This window comes from Salminus brasiliensis, chromosome 20 (assembly GCF_030463535.1).
Source record: "Salminus brasiliensis chromosome 20, fSalBra1.hap2, whole genome shotgun sequence".
NCBI lineage: Eukaryota > Metazoa > Chordata > Actinopteri > Characiformes > Bryconidae > Salminus > Salminus brasiliensis.
The window spans coordinates 30774476-30797191 of record NC_132897.1 but is presented as its reverse complement, the minus strand read 5'-3'; the positions used below and the strand labels follow the sequence as shown (position 1 = coordinate 30797191).

Genomic DNA, 22716 nt, shown 5'->3' with positions numbered 1-22716 from the left:
GCTGTGTGTTTGGGGTCATTGTCCTGTTAAAAAAACCCAATTGTGTTCAAGTTTCTGCTTTTTTTATTATTACTTTTACAAATATGTTAAACTTACCTAGTGCACAATGCCTGGAATTTAATCTTTAACATCTGTTTCAAAATATAAAGTTAAAATACCCATTTCAACATGGGGTTTTCATTGTAGGCCATGACAAAAGTGTGCCTGTAAACTTGTTTACATTGATGCATCCCTGTTCCCTGAACACATTCACCCTGTTACTCCAATATAAGACTTTAAATGAAGTGAAATTAGCTGTATTTGGGTATTTGGTATTTGTTTTTATTCCTCCCACTGATTCTAAATAGGTAACGGTAACAGCAGATGAGACTTTAGAACCTAAAACCTGGAGAGAACTTCATGCTACAGGTACACAGTCAAGTCTGGTTCAGTAATGGGAATAATGCTCTTAGGTTCAGTTGGATATGTTATGTTTAGACGTGCCAGGATCCTCACAGGGCCCCCACTGAGCAGGTAATGTATGGGTGGTCAACCACACTATTAAAAGGTTAAAGGAACCTTGGAAGTTCCTTTTTTGGTCCACCTTGCTAGATGTTAGAGACGACAGCTAATCTGCTGCAGCACATGTCATGTTACTCAATATCTAGAACTTAATCACTGGTCAGTTTCTTCCCACCGGATAAATGGTAGTTGAATAGGTAGTTTGAGTTTGGTGGCCTATTCTAGGCTTATCAGTGACAATGATGTGTTTACAATGTGTCACAAAAATGTATTGTCTAATAAATATATATTATAGTATAGCGTATGTCCAATGGTATTGACTAATCAATATGGCTACCAAAGATGCAACCATTGCTGAGACAGATGTTCAGTTGTGCACACACTTGTATGTATCTCCATTGAAAATATTACCAATAGAATGCTACGGTGTGACGCTACGGAGCCCAAGTTCACAACGCCTAATGGCAAGCATATGTCAGAGGCATAAAGACCACCAGCACTGGACTGTGGCGTAGTGATACTGCCTTCTCTGGAAGGATAGAGCTTCATCCAATAACTCTTGTATGAGTTGCAGTGGCTTTTGTGATACAAAACTTTCCATCCACTATCTGTAACTCACTAATGCTGTCGTGACTGAATGTAATCAAATCACTGTAGTTACTGAATAATACACCTTAGTGTGTGATTAGTCTTTCTGTGTTAAGGGGTTAAAGTCTTCCCAGAAGAGTAGTGACTGTTACTACAGCAAAGTAGGAACAAACTGTGTATTTAATACCCTTGATTTCAAGAAAAATGGTGGATTAGCAGTTCCATGAGCTGCTCCACAGTGAATCATCTGGTCACTCTGAAGATCAGAAAGTCTTGTTGTAGCAGAGTGTGGGAAATAGAGTTTATTTCACTGCCTCTGGGATTGTGAGTTGTGAAGCAGATGTCACTTTGACAAGCTGCACGCTGAACTCCACAGTTAGCACCTCCATGCTGGAAGGGAAGTGGTCATCAGCTGGAGCATCACTTTCACTCTCCATCCGTCCTTTACCTTTACCTGTCCAAGGACACACGGAATGAATTAATATTTTGCCACAGTTAGGTGCCAATCAGCTTGGGTTAAGCTTGGCATGTCATGTAGCTAACCTGCTAATGGCTTACAGCTTAAGGTTTTTACTGCATATCCTCAGTCAAAACTACATGCACCAAACTTTAATGTCATACTGTGATGGTTTAGGACAAACACACATACCATTACAGGTGGTGAAGAATAGTAACCTTGTCCAATTTGACTAACAAAAACCCAATTTACCCCAACCACAGATCTCTAACTGATGTGGCTTTTGCCTACATGAACTAAATTTCATTTCATTTGTATCCATCAACTGGTGAGAATTTTCATTCCACAAAAAAACAGTAATATTAAAAGACATAGCAGATTTTGGGGTACACCACCAATTTTAAAGTCATTTAAAGGTTTTTAAGGCCATTATAATCTATTTATTAATCATAAAATGTAAAATTTTCATCATTTTAGTTAATTTTAAAAACAAAAGATCCTATGCAACTTGTAATCCAATAAATCACCTTTTGAAGATGTTCCATTTCTCCGAGCATTCATATCTCCACTTCGGTTTGGTTTCCTCTCCTCTTTCTTAACTTCTTTAGGCTTCTTACTTTGTTCCTGCAGGTGTTTGTATTATAAGATTAGTAACAAAACACAGTTTAAAGATTATTCATCACTAACTATTTGGACAAAAATGTTCTAGTAAATGTAAATACTTCATGTTTTACTAATGTAATATATCAAACTAGTGCCACCAGTTTGTTATTTAAAACACTTAAATATAAAAAGTGTACAGACACACTGGCTGAACTGAAGTTTCTTGAGTATAACCAAATTCTTTATAGGCAAGTTCACTCGGCAGCCATCTTTGCAGCACCACTGGGCAGTTATCGTCATACGAGACCATGTATTAATGGAATTTGAAATGGAACAACCTAGTCACGCTAATGTGACACAATCAGCCTTTTAATACAGCCTCTGAAGGATGCAGCCCCTGAATTAGTTATAATATTGAATTTAATACATTAATATTGAATTAGATTAACATGATTTTAGGGGTTTAACCGCCTTCAAAACGCCACCCTGTGCTTAGACCCTGATGATCACTGCTGATGTAATTGTGTAGGATCACAAAGCTTTCATAGTTTTTGACATATGTTCAACACCAATTTCAGCAATTTTAACGATGATACCACAAGGCCAGAGTCAGGGTTAGGGTTAGGATTAGATTTTGGATTGAGGTTGAGGTTAGGGATAGGGTCAGGGTCAGGGTCAGGTGTTGGGGTAATGCTCGGGTAGGTTTTGAAGAAGAAGAAATAATATATTAAGTACACTTGATGTATCAGATTAACAGTAAATCTATTTAATGTGTTACCCTAGAAGCCCTTTTGGAAGAAACCCCACAAACAAGAACAAAGACTTCTACAAGAAAGCAGGGATTTTACTAAGTACTGACTATGCAGAATGTCTCGACTTTTGATTTGGGCCCTTTACTTTTTTGTTATACCATGTTAAAAAAAAAAAACCTCTCTGCATGATTTGTTGCTACATTTTCTCAAAACAGACAAACACTGGGCTTTCAAATGTAACCTTGTAATTCCCCAGACTGATGATTTTTTAATGGCATTCTGAACACCTTTCACATCGTACCTTGTCACGGGGCGTCGTGGTCCTGGCCTTATCCTGGTCCTTATCTGAGAACAGCACCCCTAAGTCACACTGCACTTGAATCTGATCCTTTCCTTCCAACAGCTCTTTGAGTTCAATGTGAACCGAGGCGAGGGTATGTTTGACAGGAGGTTCCTGTATTAGGTTGAGCACAGATTCCTTTTTCTTCTTCTTGTCTTTTAATTTTTGGCCCATATCAGCACTCTACAAGTAAAAGTTCAGGGTGGTAAAAACATTTACTTAAAAATGACAACACTTTTATTAAAGTGCATTATATTGCATAATAATCTAAAGACTGCAGGCTACACAGGAGCACAAAAACGACTCTAATGTGATTCTCATGTGATCCAGCCAGCCCAGCAGAAGGCGCTAAGACCTCAAAAATTCTGATGTCAAATTCCTAAACTAGCAGTCTAACAGCCAACACAGGCCTAAAAACTGTGGAAAGCTGCGGGTGTGTCCCAATTGCGTACTAGACACTAATACTATAAGGTATAGACTATACTATATACTATATATATACCCTATAGTGTATATATATACTATATACTTATCTTAATAGTGTAGGTTTGTCAGGTTAACAGTCAATGATGAAACATTGCTATGCCACCATGTAGAGTACCTCAAAAGCTGTGTCTAAAACTGTGCCCAACATTATGATGCCACTGTTTTCAAAAAGCTGCATTTCCATATTCACGTAAAAACGCTGACAACGTTTACCAGTGACCAGTCACAATTAGCTGAGCATTCACATAAACCTCTGGACCACTATGTTGAACAAGGACGAGCAGTCTAGTTCTAGAGGGGGTCAGCACTGGAACTAATCCCAGTGTTCTTCTGGCAGTGTGTTAAAAGGCCTTATAGGCCATTATAAGTTATACTGATTTCAAGCAGTGATTGTAGGATTATTTATTTTTATCAGGTGCTCTGCCATTTAAATCTAGTTCTTGATACACTATTCTTGTGCTGATGGAGAAAAGGCATTGTCAAGCTTGGTCATACCAGCTGTTTTGTTTGGTCAGGATGCTTGTAAATCAGCAAGACCATCAAACTCAAAAACACATCATATGCTGGTCAACTTGCTTGAGCTGGCCAGGCTGCTTTTTGCATCAGCATCAGTTGCAGGTCAGAGTTTGTTTTGGATGTGACAGTAATTGTTCGGTGTAGAGAGCTGTAAGGGTGTGAAGCCTGAGAGAAGCCTTGCCATAACAACCAGAGCCTAAGCACCCAGTATGTCCAGAAGGGGTAGTGACAATCTACTACTTTGAAGTCCAATGTAGAAGACTGTACCTCTTTTCCTTTCTTGTCAGCTGTTGCTTTGGTTCCTGTGCTTTCTACAGGAGGTGCTGGCCATGACAGGACCTGCAGAAATCAAGTTTTTAACAAAATGAGAATTTAATATAGAATATATTATAATATATACATTAATAATATAGTCAATCATTATTCAAAAGAACTAAGGAGTTTTTATCCCTTGCCTTTCATATGCTAAGGAAAAACCCTAACAAGCAGTAGTTGTAGATGGATGCAGTACAAGCCTGGCAGAACATCACCAGAGAAAATATATTTATTTGTATATGCCTGGGCTATGCTACAAATAACTAACGTATTCTACATACAAATGCTATTTTTTCAAGCATTTTGGTTCACTGAAATTGGTTGAGCAGAGTTCCTGAGTGGTGCAGCCGTCTAAGCTTTGACCCTATTATCAAGGAGATTGCAGGTTCAATCCTTGCTAATCACACAGCCGTCTGTAACTGGAAATCCCAAACAATACAACTGGCCTTGCTTTCTCTGGGTAAGTAGGCTGGTCCTCCCAATTCCCCTTGCACACATACCTAGCGTACATAGAACACACACTTAGAAGCAAACATTTTAGGGAGGCATCATACCTTCTCTTCTTCCACGCTGAGCCAAAGGCCTCTAAGAAAGAAGTTCTTCAGGGCTTTCAGGTCACAAATATGATGTGTTCTTGTATAATTAAACTCCACCATTTCAGCCCATTCTTGCTTTGATGTGCTGTTCATCACTACAGGAATACTGGGGTCTTAGGGAGAGAGGCAGGATGGGAAATTCAGCTTAGCCTTTATTTGTGTGCAGTCCTAGAAGAGTCACATAATCATGTTGATTACAGCTCCCAACATTAAAACGAAAAATTAAGTGAAGGCTTTGGAATTACCATCTAAAACATCCACAGTGCAGACTAGAAAACTGTGTTAATGATTCTAATTTTTTAATAAAGAGATAAGATTAGAAGTGTGGGTTTTACAGGTGCATTGGCCATTATGAAGACACACGAATGGCCCTGGTGTTCCACACCTTTTCACTGTTTTCAAGGACGCTGCACCTAGACTGAGGTGCAGTATCTTGTTATTTATTTGGTAGAACCCACTTAACTCAAGAGGAGACAGTTCACTGAGAGGCTCTGTTTGTGCAGTGGCAAACAGGCCATATCAGCACTTCATGTTCAAAGCTAAGTTTATCACTCTTCTCCTCGACAATTAATCACATGATAGTTCCTGTTTAGTTGACTTTGGGTTTGACAAGGAATTTGTTTTAGTGCTTATTAGATTCCGGAGCAGCTGGAAATTCTATGAAAAACATGGAGAGATCACTGTATATCCACTCCATTTTTTGGTTTTGCCACCACCACAGAAAGTCTGTCCCCAGATGTTACAATGAACTAATAGACGTCTTTAGAAAAGAACGAGCCACACAGTTACCCCCACATCAGCCTTGGGATTGTGCTATATATTTACTCCCCAATACTGTTCCACAATGCTGTAGAGTATATTCCATCTCTGAACCGTAACCACGTTTTTTGTCAAAGTGGGAAAATGCAAATTTTAATGTGAGGTAGATGTAAGGAGAGGAACTCCAACAAAATCAGCAGGGTAGTTGATTGGGCCTCAACCTAGTTCGGTTCAGGATTTGCAGTTCTTTTTAGGCTTCTCCAACATTTTACTGCCATCTAATTTGAGGATTTAGCACAGCTCTCCTTACATCCTGTTTACCACTGTTTACCACTGCCCCCATTTTCAAACACCCTAACCCTGAGCCACTTTCTGTAATGGAGGTAGTTGCTTCAGACAGAGGAGGTAGATGCAGTTTTTTCCCCATCCCTCTGGCACACCACAATTTAAATTATTGTGCTAATTTCTCCTGTAAACTTAACAGTGCTAATAGAGAGCCTATAATGCAGTGCAGTGAAGGATGCCTTGAAAAATGGAGGCACTGGTTGGAGAAACCCTTTATGGTGTTCACAGACCACCGCAATTAGGAATACTTAAGGATAGCTAAAAGGCCTGTTGGTTGTTATTCTTCGATCGGTTCAACGTTACTGTAACTTATCGCACAGGATGCAAAATGGCAAGGCTGATGCTCTCTCTCGAATATCTCCTAATGCTAATGACTCTAGTTCTAATCGTCTGGAGACCATTCTTCCCCACTATTGCATTTTAGCCCCTCTCAGATGGGATATGGACAGTGAAATCCATTTAGAGCAAGCCAATGACCCATTCCAGACTGTTCCAAATGTTCATAACAATAAGTCTTATCTCCTTGCCACCCTATGAAACTGCCTACTTAAACCTGCCCCAGCTCAGGCCATCCAGGCATCCAACGCACTGTGAAGTGTGCCCAGTGTAAAACCACACACTCTCCATCGGCTGGTTTGCTAGTACCCCTGGAGATCCCCAAACGCCCATGGCCTTTTGAATATTGACTTTATCACTGATCTGCCTCCCTCTAGGGGTTTTACAGCTATTCTGGTTATTGTTGATTGTTGCCACAGAAAAACTACCCACCACTTAAGAGACTGCACAAGCCTGCAATGGCTGGATGGAACATGTGCTCTTTGCGTAATTTAAACTTTCATCACAACCATCCAGGTCATCTGGCTCCCATGTGTAGGGACACAACAATGTTGGAAAATGTGAGAAAGAACTCAAAACAGCAAAATACCTACAGAAGACTCTACAAACAATATGGTTTAAACATAAAAAGATTTGTGTTTTGTAATGGCAAAGTCAGAATCCCGACCAATTACGATACTGTGGCTTGACATGAAGACTGCTGTGCAGAAATACTGATGAACATTTGCAGGGAGGAATGGCTGGAAATGTGTCCTTAATACTGTGCAAATTGTGCACAGTAGTGTTTATATAGAAAATGTTAGATGGAGGTGATTGTTGCTAAAGGGGGATATGCAGGTTATTAAATTCAAATGGTTACTTACTTTTTCTAGCCTGCACTGTTTACACAATGTTCACATCTAAAGGCATGGACAGTACAACTGTTTAACATTCAGTGGTCAAACATAGGACAAACCATGTTTGGACAACCATTCTCTGAACAATAGTGGCCATGTTTGAGCAAAACAACAACCTTTTTATGAGGCGTTCAAACAGCACACAGTACTTCCCAGTAGTCTTCAAAGTGCTTCATTAAAACAATCTCCACCCAGAATGTTGTGCTTTAAGAGGAACACTCATATAAATACACATGCAGTTAGCCAAAATGGGCTAATGGGCCATTGCGCCCATGTGGCAAACCGTGACAGTTACCTTTTGTACAGCAAACTGGAATTTGTGACTATGTAACATGATAGTAAATCTACCCCTTATTTTCCACATAAACAAAGTGTGAAGTAATGGTAAGGCCAATAGACTTACCTTGGTTCTGTGTTTCTGTGCTTGTTTTCAGGCGATCTGCTGGTGGACATGAGATTGATGCTGCTTCCCCATGTTGTTCCTGTGGATTTTGACGGATATCTACCAGGGTATGGCCGATCTCCACATTATTCTGTGACACAATTTTAATGCATACATAATATTAGTCTGCGTACATATTTTACATGTAAATTAATTGCCAAATCTGTTTACAGAAGTAGTTTTCTACGCAAATGAGAGCAAAAAAGAGCCAAAAAATAACACACATTTTCATGAGGTTGATCAAGAAATTCATAGGAGACAGAATAGCTGTGGCTGATCACGGGAAACTCATCCAAAGGCAAAACGGGACTAGGAACACCCCTCATCTTCAGAACACACACCATGACCTTGGCTTCCTCGCAAACTGTGCTTAACAGGCAAAGATGATGTTAACTCTCTTTGACTTACAGAGGAACAGAATGTTCTTTAAACTATTAACTTCATGTAAATTAATGATTATAAATTGTACTTTCACAGTACTCAGCTTTTATACCTTTAAGTTGAGCAAGGCCCCTGAAGCGATGACGGTCGTCTGGCACTACTCGAGTTCCATCTAGGTAAAGCAGTTGCAACAGGCTGTCCAGCACAAAGCCTGGGTAGGAGGGCGTTAGGGTCAGAGGGTTGCCCTCTAGAACTAAACTTTGTAGATGGGGCAAGCTAGAGAGAGCCCCCACTAGAACATGTTGCTCTGTAAATCCAGACCAGCTTAGATCTAGAGACATCAGCTGGGGCCTACAGGGGGCAAAAGACCATAAACTCACTTAAAAGCTAAACTGGGTTTTGTATAAGTTCATTAGGTTAGATCAGCGTGAGACATTTGATCATAATACAATATCCAAGCAAATTTCAAAATAAGAGAAATAAACATCTACCACCACTAAAATGCTATGTTCTGTTAGTTACATGTACTGTATGTTGTAAGTCAGTGATGAATGGCATGCATGAAAATGCTCTATATTTAAACACTGATATTAAAAAAAATGATTCAAAGTCAGGATTAAGCAACGTCATTTTTGGCAGAAATCATACCTGGCCAACACTTTGTGGTTAAAAGTCTTTCAACCTTGTAGTCTTTCAATCCTTCTTAACAGAAGGTCTCTAGTTATGAGATATTCTTGGTTCATCTTGAACCACAGCTTGTTTAAGGTCTATCCACAAATGTCCACTATGACATTTAGGTAAGATAAGATAAGATAAGATAAGATAATCCTTTTTTAGTCCCACAGTGGGGAAATTCTCAGTGTCACAGCAGAAAGGGATAGCAAGACTGGACAAGGAAACTGTGTGGACCATTGTAAGAGCTTCAGTGTGTGTTTTTTCAGGTAGCTCATGGTAGACTTTGTGGTATATTTTGGATCATTCTCCTGTTGTAGAAGCCATTCGCTTTTCAGCTTTAGCCGTTGCTGGTATTTGTGAAATCCTTTCTTCCCTCAAACCATGCAAATTGCAAATGCCACTGGGAGCAAAACAGCCCAGTACTTCACAGTTGGCAAGGTGTTCTTTTCATGAACGCAGTTCCTTTTTTTCTCCAAATGTGGCTTTGCTGATTCATTATTTCATCTTTACCAGTCCACAGCACTTGTTTCCTTCCCAACATTATATCCCACTATAAATGTAATTGTTCAACAATTACATTTACACACAATTGTTGTGTCTTTGAACACCAATCAGCAATAACATTAGTACCACTGACAGATAAAATGAAAAACATTACCATCAGTGGCATCTGTCAAGGGCTTAGATATATTAGATAGAAACAACATGTCTTCTAAACTAGCAGGTGATGCTAATGTTATTGCTGATCGATGTATGTGCATTCACACTTCAATTCTTCTAAATCTCATCCTTCTAACTTCTAATAATTGTGTAATAGGCCTGTAAAGTGTTTCATAATGTTCCATAACAAACATGATGTTGGAACCTTTACCAAAAGTCTGCGGTGAAGTACTGGATGTCCTCCAGACAACCGAGGCAGTTGTTCCCAAGGCCTAGGTGCTGGAGATGGGGAGGAGGGTGGGCACTGAGGCTCTTGAGGCTCGAAATACGATTGGCATAAAGTTCCAGGACCTTTAAATGTATGACATTGAAAAGATGACATTATTATGCAGTGTACTTATATTCAGCACATTAACAGAGCTGTTCTAGACCATGCGTACTTATGTGGATTTTTGCTTGTATTTGTATTTATTTATTAATTTAAACATGCTATTTCAATGGGAGACATTTGAACTGCTATGTATGGAAAGTGCTCTACAATTTATAAATATACAGATAAATATAATGTTCTTATGACAGTATTGTTATAGTTATAAATACATAAAATTTATAAGTTATATATATAATTAAGCACCAACCCTGGTTCCTTACCCGCAGTGTCTTCGGCAGGTTCTCTGAAGGAAGCTCAGTGATGTTGTTAGCACTTAGCACCAGCTCTTCCAAACAGCTAAATATCAGCAATCCCTCATCAATGATGGAGACCTAGCACATATGAGGGATTCAGAACATGTCACCAGTTCAATGGTTGTCCTCCCTTGGAGCACTTTTGGTAGATACAAACAGCTGCATATTGGGAACTCTCCACAAGACCTGCCTGATGGATAAGCTCTGACCTAGTCGTCTAGGCATCACCATTTAGCCTTTGCCAAATCACTCAGATCCTTATGGCTTTCCATTTTTCCTGATGCCAGCACACCGAATTTTACAATTTATAACAGAAAAAAACATTGAGGGAACCCATTCTCCTCTTGTTGACACCAATTCCTCTGTGGTTTTTGGATTGTTCCTGACCATCTGAACCAATTTCTGCTCAGAGGGCCTTTTGGGTCTTCTAAAAGACCTTGTTTGAACTGGTGATCTTAGAATCTGCAGTTGCTTAGCAATGGCTCCGTAAAACCTTCCCTTGTGTAAATCTACAATCGTCCCTCTCAGATCTGCACTGGGCTCCTTGGACTTTCCCACTGTATTGTGTTTTGGTCAGTCCAACAAACTATTTTTATGTGGGCACAGAGAAGCTACCAGCTGTAGCCAATCATGCTCACTAACAGTTAAGAGGTCTTGGCAAGTTAAAAGACATTTTGCAACTTTCAGCCCCACTGAAGTAATCTAAAAAAAAATCAGAATTAGTGTATGTATAATTTTGACCTCGTGTTGATTGAAGACCTATCACAGTCAAAACCTTTTTTTCTATTAAAGGAAGTGTACACTTTTCTAGAGAGCAATGGTTGACTGAATTCAACAGCAACATTCGCGCATTGCGCAAGGACACTAGGTTTGAGACCCAAAGACAGTAACTCAAACACAGCAAAGTAAAATCTAGTAGGAGTCAGCATGCCTGTTACCAGCCTCACCCAACGATCATGCCTGCCTGCCTGGTCCAACATTGTTACCAGCGGCGTTCGCATGTGGGTCTCCAGCCTCGTACAACATCGCTACCACGCCATTAGCATGCCATCTAGCTAATGTTAGCTTGCTAATGTTACTTCGCATAGCATTTCGAATTATGTATGAATCTACATAATCCCACGGTGCTATTAAACATATTTTTTAGGTCTTTGTAGCCATAAAACCCTTACCAAATGTACATTATGATCAAACGCCAAAATATATCTAATGCTTGAGAAAGCACTGGCACTACTAAGAATTAGCTTTAGCTAGGATAGTGCTAGCAAACTGCAGTTGCTGCTGCTTAGCAAAGCAGTTGTGATTATCCATCACAAACAGTCACAAACTGGACAAAACGATACTGAGCTATTTCTGAAACAGCAAAAAAAAGTCAGTCAATGTTCCCAACCTATGGAAGGTCCCAAGTAATGTGCACGAGCATGAACTCGAGCCGAGCCATTGTGTTCGTTTTTTCCATTTACAAAGCCATGCTGAGTAGAAGCACTTTAAGGATTATCTTATCTTATCTTTATTGTCCACCACGCAAACAGCTAGCAAACCATGTGGAAACATTTGCTGAATTTGACAAAAAAGTGTATTGAATTAATATTGAATATAGCACCTTTAAAGATGTATGTTGGACACTCATTTTTAACTCCTGTGCACTTTTAATAAATCCATCTGTGCTCCCTTAACAAGAAGTTCATACTCCTTCAACTACAGTGTTTAATATGCTAAACAGTGAGTAAAAAAAAAAAAGCACAACGTCATGCCAAATTTGAATAATGCTCTACATATTAACACATTAACAGATTTCTGTTCCGTGATGAAAGAAAAACAAAAGTAACTAAATATATATATATAAAATGTATTATTTGGACATAGAGGATGTTAAGTTTTGATGTTTTCACTTTCAACTGAACTGTATATAAACAGTTAGTGGTTAGGGCTGCTTGTGTTTTAGTTATGTTTAGTCAATTTAATTCAAATATTTAAAAAAGTATTTAACAAATAAAAATTTAGTGCAGCAAGGCTTATTACAAACTGAGGCATATTATGCAGTAACTACAAGGACTTCTGTACAAACCAGTGGGGCTATTCTTAGGTAAAGTTTGTAATAACACCTTTGGCCGACTGGCGGTTCATAGGCTGTTTAAGGGGTTAAATTAGCACAAGCAGTATTTATTTATTGAATTGAGTTGAACAGTTGAATAGTTGAGCTTTTTTTTTTGGCCAAAATTCTTAGCCCAATTAAAAACGAACAAAAAAAAAAGATCCATTTGAACACACATTTTCGGCAGTCACTGAAGTATCAAAAAGTGGAAATGTAAATGATGAACACTAAGTTCCAATTAACCCAACCACCAGCAACGTGCATCCTCTCACACACACACAGAGAATTACTCATGTGTTTGTGTGTGTGTATGAGATAAGATCAATAAGATCAGTAAAAACATCAGTGTTCCTGGGAGCGAATACGCAATTGGGGTGAGAAAGCTGTAATAAAGGAAATCTTTATTCTTACACATAAAAGCAGTTCATTCTGGATCATTCAAGTACTGTGGGCAAGCTTTGGAGTTCCCCCTCTGATCTTCCTTTTCCACAGAGACCCTGTTCTCCATACACACCCTCCTCAGCGGGCTAACTTAACATGCAGACAACATTAGAAGTAAAATTCATTCATTTAGTAGACTCAAACAGAGCATGGGCCATCAACGGAACAACCACACAGGGCTGTTTTTGAACATTTCTGAAAACCTCTTTTACGGTTGTATGAAAAGGTTTGGGCACCCTTTGCCACAATCACTTTTTACAGTGCCTCTAAACACAGCCTCTGTAGTTATTTAGACATCTTATATTTTTTTTCATCTAAATATTTTTAGCAAATCTTCAATGCACATTCACAGTGACTGGGCTGTGGAGCTTCAGAAATTCTTGTGTTAGCATTCCAAGCAACTGTCTAAAGATCGGAAAGGGAAATTAAACAATGCCGACAAGCCAGTGTGAGGCTATAAGAAGTTAGCTAATTTATAGTTGTGGTGTCTACAGTGTGGAAACACATTACACATTAAGAAATTATAGTTCAGTAGAACTGCGTAGGTAAAGATGAGATCTGGAAGGCCAAGAAGAGAACTGCTTATGTGCTGGTAAGAAAGGCAAAGGCAAAGGCAAGCTGCCACTGTTGAGCCCTTGAGCAAGGCCCTTTACCCTCTCTGCTCCCCGGGCGCTGGAGTTGGCTGCCCACCGCTCTGGGTGTGTGTGTACTCACTGCCTCTAGTTCACTAGTGTGTGTGAGTGTGTGTTCACTACCACAGATGGGTTAAATGCGGAGGACACATTTCGCTGTACAGTGTACACTGTACAGTGACAAATACGTGCACCTTTACCTTTTTACCTTTACAAATCAAAACGACCGTATGACTGCCAAGATCCTGCATGAACACTTAGCTAAGTAAAGAGAATGGTGCACTGATCCACTGTGCAGCTTTGCTTGCACAAATATATTCTTAATGGAAGATTCATAAGCTTTACCTGCAACCTTGTCACAAAAAATATCTTAAAGAATCTGAAGATGCCAGATTAGTTTTGGGAAACAAGTGCTGTGGACCAATAAAGTCACAATCAGCAAAAGTATGTTTGAGACCAAGAGACAAAGAAGTAACTGCAGTTCATGGGGAAAAAAAACACCTCGCCATCTGTGAAGCATGGGTGGATCCATCATGCTTTGGGGTTGTGTTGTGGCAGGTGGGACTGGCAATACTGCACAGGTGGAGGGAAGAAAGGATTCCACAAAATCCCAGCAAATCATGGCTGCAAATGTCAAACCATCTGTTTATATAGGCCGAGCAACAGGATAACTGAAGACAAACTGAAGCTTTTGGAATGGCAGTCCACTGACTTCAATAGATAATTTGTGGATAGATCTTAAATAAGCTGTGCTAAAAGAACTGAAGCGTTGGCGTTTGTGTACAGTTGGTGTTTGCAAGCTGGCCCATAGTCAACCCAACTATATTTTTCTGTATGCAAAAATAGAAGCAGAACAAGAGTACATACTCAAAAAAAAACAAATAACTGTACATTTATATGAATATGGATTACATACAAACTTGCTTTGTTATTCCTATTTTAAAAGGTTGTTTAAAGGGATTATCCATATCCAGTTTTCCATCACAGAGAACTATTTCTTCTCTATACCGCATGTGGGGAAATTGCTTGTCTTCAGTTACCCATTGATCTTATGTTAATGCTATAATCTTTTGATAATACCACATATTTTGAGGTTTACACATTTATACAGTCCTATAATACAACTGCTTATTCCATCCCAACTAAAACACGATTTAAACTAAACTGAAAAATCTAGCTGACATCTACCAATATAAATGATGGTATTTGCAGTTGGGCATAAGCCAGACAGCTCATAGACTTTCAATGATAGCATCAGCTTCAACAGAAAGCATGGGGGCCCCATTCCAGAAGATGCATCGCTTTGTAGAGCTTATCTCCATCCCACCAGGCTTTGGCATTTAGATGTCACCAAAGATATTTTACCACTATTTCTTTTTTTTAATGACCAAGTAGAATATGGATTTCACCATGTTAGCGCATCCAAAAGATGTGGGTTGGGGGTTTTCCTATTAATGTGACATTACGAAGTAAAATTCCTTTGTTGCTAGTGGTTTTTGTGCTGAAATTTAAACCATGAAGTGATGCACTAATAAAAACTCCCACACTAAAAGAAGGTGTACCAATGCAAACTTCATTTTATTAGATGATGGCATTACATTGATGGCGAGGCTCTGTCAAAATCATCTGAAAGTAAAAACATTCAAATTTGAAGCAGGTCCACATCCTGTTTGCTATACTGATGCTATCATACAGCTTTCCGCCTAACTTCTTCTTCTGGCCTTGACCTCTGACCTGGCATTCAGATATAACTCATTTGAACAGAAGGCAAAGCTACCAAGGCTTCCTATGTGTACACTATAGAGTCAAAAGTATGTGGACACCTCTCCTAACTAACTAGTTCAAGTATTTTAGTCACACACATTGCTAACAGGTGTAAAATTATGCACAGTCATACAACCTCCATAGACAAACCTTGAGTTGAGCACTATCCCAGTCAGTTACCACAAGTCGGTTTGTGACATTTTTGCCTTGCGTGATCTGCGCCAGTCAACTGCAAGTGCTTTTATTGTGAAATAGAACAAAGCTGTAGACCATGCAGTTGGGTATCAGTGGCCTAATGTGCTGCCACTATGGCCCAGGAGGTCATGAGTTTGAATCCTGAGCCATGGCTGAATCAACCACATGTCAAGCCAAAATCAAGTGTTGTTCCTGTTCCTTGCAAAGACAAGGAATATTCTTATCCACACATGCAACCATGTTACGCCTTTCTGCAATAACTGAATCTAGTGTCGTTGCATTGTTGTTTAAAAAAAAACATAAGTGCATAGTCCCTTACAGTAGTAAAAACACAACTATTTACAAAATATACAGAACATGTAATCTGTGAAATGTTTACATTAGTATTTCAGGATGTATTGCAGGATATTAAACTTATTGGTTATGAAACCTATACTGGAACGTGTTGAATGTGGTAGAACGTTCTTGTTATTTTAAAATATTTTTTTACTACACTCATGTTTGCAAAATAAATAAATGTTTAGGGGCTAAGACATGTTATTGGTACCGACTGTACATCTGGGTGACTTAAAGTAAATATCCGAATAAGTGGAGAAACACAAGGAGTGCAAATGGGCTTTATTTGTGAATGGATATCACTGTACTGCAAGTTACAGTTAAACAGTCACCATCCTGCCATGCTCAGCAGAACACCTAAAATGCTGAACAGTCCAGGTGACCTAGATTTTGAATCAAGATTGTGAAAAGAAAAAAAAAGATCTAAGTGGGTGGCAAGGGTGGCTGGGTTCATTACTGGGGCACAAATGGCAGGAGCTTCTGTCACAAGCAGGTGCTTTGATGACAGCGCTTTGATGAGTATGGAAATGATGTAAATCATATGCTGTTACCTTAATCCATGATATCATTCTCTTTCCTTCTGGACCTTCCCTGTTTGGTGATTTGCTCTGCAACCACTACCTACATTTGGGACAGTGTATGTATTTACCTTTGTAACTTTGCTAACACAAGTGTATTTAAGGCTAAAATATATTAATATTGCAAACTTATGTCACATGCACAGCCTCTAAAAGAGAATCCAGCATCTTTCTCTTGGTTACCTGAGAAACTGTGGCTTTGCTAATGATACTAAATGTAAACAGAACTACAATACAAGAGCTACTGCAAACATGGAGATTTTAGGACAGCAATCTCAGTCTTTGTCTGCTCATTCAGCCACTGTCAAACCGAAGAATCAGAGAATTAGAACTGAAAAGAGATGACTTGTATTTGTAATATACTTATTAGAGCTCTCTCTGAATACTCCACTGACTAAATGTAAACTTAAAATTATTAGATTGATCTTCTCTATAAGGAAACCGCACCTTCATTACTCTATTGATGTGCTGAAGTCATTTTTTAGGATGTAGAAACTAAAAGAGAGAAAAGTTAAGTAAATAAACAAATAAATAAATAAACAAACTCACCCCCTTGTTTACAATGCGCAGAGTTGTGAAGAATGAATATATGAAGTTGCCTTTAAGAACTTCTGGTGTCTTCACAGCCAGTTCTCTCAAGGCTAGGGCCTGAGGACTCCAGGACCCTTCCTCTTGCCATGGTGACGGTGGGCTTCGTAGTAGCTCTAGCAGAGCATCTTCCTCCTCCAAACCTCTTTCTCCACTCTCATCATCCTGGTCCTCACATTCTAGCAACCTTGGCTTGCGCTGTTGAAATAAGTGTTCACTAAGCCTTGGTTGTATTGATTGAAAAAAAAAAACATTTGGGTCTCACAACAACTCTGTTGTTCTCACTAGTTCTTTGTAACTAACTCACTCCTTAGTTACAAAGAAGTGCAGAAGCAGGCCTACATGCCATATTGTAGGGCTCATTAAGTTACACTTACCCAACTGCCTCTGCCACACGGATAATTTTCCAAACATAGGCTGTGAATGAGCTTGTCAATAGCTGAAGTGAGCGTTTGGCAGGCCATTAGCATTGACTTCACATAAGGCATCGAGGGATTAATGCTTTCCTTACTGACAAATAGCCATCAAAGGTTCTTCCCTGTCCACCATTCCTCTCTCTCTGTTGTGTTTAGTATGGTTGCCTGGCAACACAGAGCTCTCACTGGTGCTCTGTGATGGAATGTGGAGCAGCATTAGTGTTATTACACCTAATAATACTAATTAATGATGATATTTAATTACTGATTGCTAAAAGCAGTTCGTTCATTGAGTTTTATTATTTGATTCAAAGTATTTATTTGAACTGAAAAACCCAGTTCAGTTGCTTGTTACCAATTGAAGTAATTTTAAATGTCCCGTCTAACTTGTCCTGTCCAGTCACCTGTTTTGTTTCTTGTCTGACCCCCAGGTCAATGTCCTGCCCATGTCTTAATCCCCTTTCCTGTCTGAACCCCTGTGATTTTCTGGCCTCCCCCCTTTTGCCAGCTCCAGGGTGGTTTGGTTTTATGCACCCTGGAGTTGTGCATTCATGCCTGCCCCTGTTCTGTCATGTCTGCCTCTGTTTTGTGTTGCTAGTGCTCCCAAGCATAGCTCTGTTTGTGTCTTGTCTGTCCTAGACCCGCCTGTCCAATAGTGTTTCCACCTGTGTCTCCTTTGTAACCACATCCCTTTGTTAGTCCCAGGTGTTTCTCATGACTCCCTTGTTAGTCTTCCTATAAGTACCCTATGCATGTTCATGTTAGTGTGTGTTCATGGCGGTTTTGCGGATTGTTGACGTTTGTGTGTGATTTTTGTATTGTTTTATTTGGTAATCCTAGTAATCCTAGTTTTATTTTCATGTATTAATAAATATCCTGCCTCCGTCTCCAAGCTCTACAAACCATCAAACATCAGTGATGTATTGTTGCTGTTACACAAGAAAAATGCAAAGAAAAAAAACTAACAATGGAAGTCAATTAGTATATTAATTGTAATATTAACATTTTAATACAAACATATTTTATCCCAAGTCATTCTGGAGCATTTCTATTGGACCATTCATGTAAAGACTAACTACAAGATTCAAATGAGGTCATTTGTCCATTGTGGGTAAAAGAGGGTGCTGCAAAACTGCCCAGTCCATCACTGCAGCTTTCCCCTTCCACTTATACCGGACCTCTACAACAAGAGATGTCGGAGGAAAGCCATTAACTATTTACTATATTTAGAAAACTAATAAGCTAAATATACTTAGTTCAGACTACTGTGGGCTGGACCTTCAGCTTTCTCACCAGCACAATATTTACATTGTATAGTATAAACCTGTTTGCTTCTTCATTGGGTTAGTGGGGTTAGGGTAAACTTCCAGTGATCTAATGTAACCCCTTAAAAAGCCTATGGCCCATGCACCGGCGGGCCAAAAGTGTTATTACAAACTTCCATTACCAAGAAATAGGCCCCACCAGTTTGTCCTTCTCCCAGTAGTTACTGAGTAATACACCTTAGTGTGCAAAAAGCCTTGGAGTGTTAAGGTGTTGAACATACACTTATTTCTGATGTATTTGATACATATGTGCTCCTGTTGAGGGTATTCAAATGTGTGGGTATTCAAAGTCTCTAGCTGACCTTTCACAAATTCAGCATCAGGTTTTCAATTCCATGTAATCTGCTTCTTCTTCTGAGTCTTGTGAAGGACCACAGCATTCATGGACGCTAATGCAATATCACTGGACAGCTTACAGACACCTGCATTGGCCAGTATCATGTGAGTGATTGGGCAGAGAGGGAAGGCCATCCCCTCTGACAGTGAGGCCAGTTATGCTGTCTTGGTCTCTCAGACATGGGTGGCCCCGGGAATCAAACTACTAACGATTACCGTATATTACATTCTTTGTAAGGACAAATTTAGTGCACATAGAAACAGAACTCGCCAGTGCTGTTATTAATCTGAATCCAAATGCTGACCAATTACATTTACAACCTAATTATATATTAAACAAGCAAACAAACAAAGGCATATCAAAGGCAGCACAAGCATTTGTAAATGTAAATGTAGATTTCGGTCTATGTGAGTGCACGAGGTGAGCAGTAAATGAGTAAGCTTTAATTCCTTTCATCTTAACTTACCTTATAATCAGCTAATTTTCAAACTGCTAAATCTACATACATCAATGTTGAGTCATACTGCTTTAAGTGGGTAAACTCTGACAGGATGGGATACTCTGATAGTATCTTAAACTGCCGTCACATAGGAAAATACCGTGTGTAGGATTGGACTTAAAATGTACTTCTGAAGATGCACAAACTACAACCGAGACACACCAAAGACCACTCTGCAACATGGACTACACATCAGGTAGGTTAACATTCAGTCTGTGATGTTTAGATGTTAAAAATGTAATTAGGATATTAAAAAGGCAGGCAGAAATTATAGATGCTCTTTGTCTTGCTTGGCAAATAATTCAATTGAAAGTGCTTTGCATTCAGTGACCATTACACTATTGCTGTTGTAACAAAATGTATCTCTGAAATTATACACTGTAAAAAGTGCTTTGTCTGTTCAACCTAAAACATTACTTTGTGTAGTAAAAAAACAATTAAACAGGATTTGTTCAACTCAAATAAATACATTAGATCAAATAGTGGTTCCTTTAACTATTTAGATGAAGTCATTATTTTTAGGTTAAATAGATAAACCCATTTTAACAGTGCAGCTTCAATGAGTGAAATGTTATGATATGTTTTCATTAAGTCCAAGAGCATGCCTTTGTGCTGCTTTTGCAACTTTTAAAATATTTTTTTATATTTAACACAAATTTAACATAAAATTTTGAGTGTTTTAATTGACAAAGTAGAAACAAGTAGAGCAATATGTAGAAATCACCTGTGCAGCTATTCATTAAAATGTCAATGGGACAGAGATTGTACTCAAATGTTGAAATAGATATAATTTCAAAGACATGTTTTACTACAACAGCAACAATATAATAGCTACTGAATTAACACAAATGTCAAATACATGTTGTATTGTACACCGTGCAATGCAGTATTAAGCAATTAATACTTTACCTGTGTAAAAAGTGGACTTAGGAATTTTGGGCTGACGTTTCATGCTTTCATGCATCATAAATAAATGTTCTAAGAATGTGGAAAGACTGAAATACTAATATAAAAAAAATCTAAATGGAAACATTTAATAACATGAAATTATCTTTTCTAGGCTTTATTACCAGGACAATCATCATCACTGTCTTTCTGGGCTGCAGTTTAAAGCAAATTCATGCCGCAACAACTGGTACTCCACCAGTTGGTTTGGTTATGCTTAATGTCGTTATGAAAGTAACGTGTGATCTGTGTGTGAATTACGTAAGTTTATACATAACATTAAACATTTTACTTTTAAATAATATTTTTATTTTTTGAAAAAGTGCTGGGCCAATATTATTTTCAACAATATAAAAAAATGTTGCAGACTAATGTAGAAAACAATTTCTTTTTTTCCCCACATTTCAAACTATTAAGTTAAACAATAACAAATAGTTAAAACTATTAAACAAACTAGATAATGCTTAGTTATACATAGACTAGTGTTCAAAACCCTGGAAACAATGTTTTCAACAATATAAAAAAAAAATGCTGCAGACTAATGTAGAAAATAATTTCATATTTTATTCCTGTTCAACTTTCACACATTTCAAACTAGTAATTACAAAATAGAGTCACTAGAAAGTGCTTAGTTAGTGCTTAGTATGGGACCCTAAAGGGATTCTAGTAATATATTACCACTAAGTTGATGACAATGCACTGAAACATATTTAGGCAGATTAAAGTGCTAGATTAAAGACAGACAGTTGAAGCTTACAGAAGAAATGTATTTTACCTTGCGTGCAACAGTTTAACAGTGACTCAGTAAGAAGCTGTTGCTACTAACTGAATCCTGGTTGGGCTATGGCTCATTTTCAGAGAAAGTGTAAATAATAATATATAAATAAAATATGATATATATCATATATAATAATATAGTATGAAAAAGTTAAATCATTAAAGAAAATGATATTCTAAATAAGTAAAATAATTTTATTGAATACAAGTGAACAAATAATTACAGACTAGTAATTTTATTAGTAGAAATTATTAGACCTTCTCTTAAAGCCCTGATGTTTCACCTTAATAATGTCTGTTGCAGTGATTTATTTGGAAAGTATCATGAGAATTCTCAGTAAGAAATGCACATATGTACATCAGTTTACTGTTATGACTGTGTTTTTCAGACACACGAGAACACTGCCTGTCCAAGAAAGAACATCAGTGGGATTTCACACAATTTTCACACGTCTGCCTGTGCTTTCAAAAAATACCTCAGTGCTGTTGAAGATTTTAAGGTGCTTGGTGATGCCTTTAAGAAGAAGACCAATATACTTCAAATGTATTTCCATGAACGGAGCTGCAATGAGACACTACATCTAGATGCAAGAGTAAAAAGTCCTTTTGTATTTCAACAGAAATGCCTGACTTTAAATGTTCTCCAAAACTTAAATGTATGGTTACTGACAAAAGCCAAGCATGATTATCCCTACATAATTCCTAACTACAAAGACTATTCCTGCTGACTTCTATAGACAAGCGCAATTATTTATTACCACTAACTTATTAACCATTATAATTTTATTGTATTTATATTATACTCTTTTTGACTGTGACAGAGAAATAAATCAAGCATCAAAGCCTGCCTCATGCCTCAAATCAGACTGTACATATCACAACATAACCGAAACATTTGTGTCTGTGGCACTGAATACAAAAAAAATCCTAGCTTTTGTTTTTTTTTTTAGGGTTGTTTGTCAATATTCTTGGCTGTATACTGCAATCACAAACAGGGTAAATTGTTCATAAAAAAGCAGACCTAACCTAATATTGAATTACTGCCCTTAATCCTGGCACTTGGCTTCAGTTTACTCCTTTTTTAAATTCACATTCAGAAGAAAAGATACTAAACTGTTTGATAATCATTAGCTGGTTCAGCTAATGGATCAGAGGTAGTAGACGAAAAGTCCCTTATAAAAAAATACTAAGTAAAGTAAAAGTATGATTTTCATTTTTCACTCATTTTATTCTTCACAAAAAGTGTAAAAATACACACTTCTAAATGTATTTAAAGTAATAAAGTAAGAGTTGGGGCTGTGTAAAAGTGGGACTGAGGGAGTTTGGTGCTTAGAATGTGCAATCTGTCAGTTTTTTTTGACATCTTCAGGGATTATCATTTTGACATTGTTTTTATAAATGTTCCTACAACTTTTCTTTTAATCACTTTTTTGATGCCCTAAAAATGTTTTATATC

The 22716-nt window shown here is 38.1% G+C and overlaps 2 protein-coding genes across 2 annotated transcripts in view; one reads left to right on the top strand and one right to left on the bottom strand.

Annotated features, from left to right (window-relative positions):
- Window positions 1-22716, top strand: part of gtf2h3 (general transcription factor IIH, polypeptide 3) — a 161960-nt gene that overhangs the window by 91557 nt on the left and 47687 nt on the right. The gene's annotated exons all lie outside the window — the stretch shown is intronic.
- LOC140541998 (leucine-rich repeat-containing protein 43-like) lies at window positions 925-17511 on the bottom strand. Its single transcript, XM_072664820.1, has 12 exons — window positions 17339-17511; window positions 16923-17159; window positions 10300-10410; window positions 9860-9999; window positions 8426-8664; window positions 8157-8296; window positions 7894-8023; window positions 5113-5267; window positions 4511-4582; window positions 3203-3424; window positions 2074-2170; window positions 925-1543 (listed from the first exon to the last, which is right to left on the bottom strand). The coding sequence occupies exons 1-12, from the start codon at window positions 17447-17449 to the stop codon at window positions 1392-1394; spliced, it is 1806 nt and encodes a 601-aa protein (XP_072520921.1). The 5' UTR covers window positions 17450-17511; the 3' UTR covers window positions 925-1391.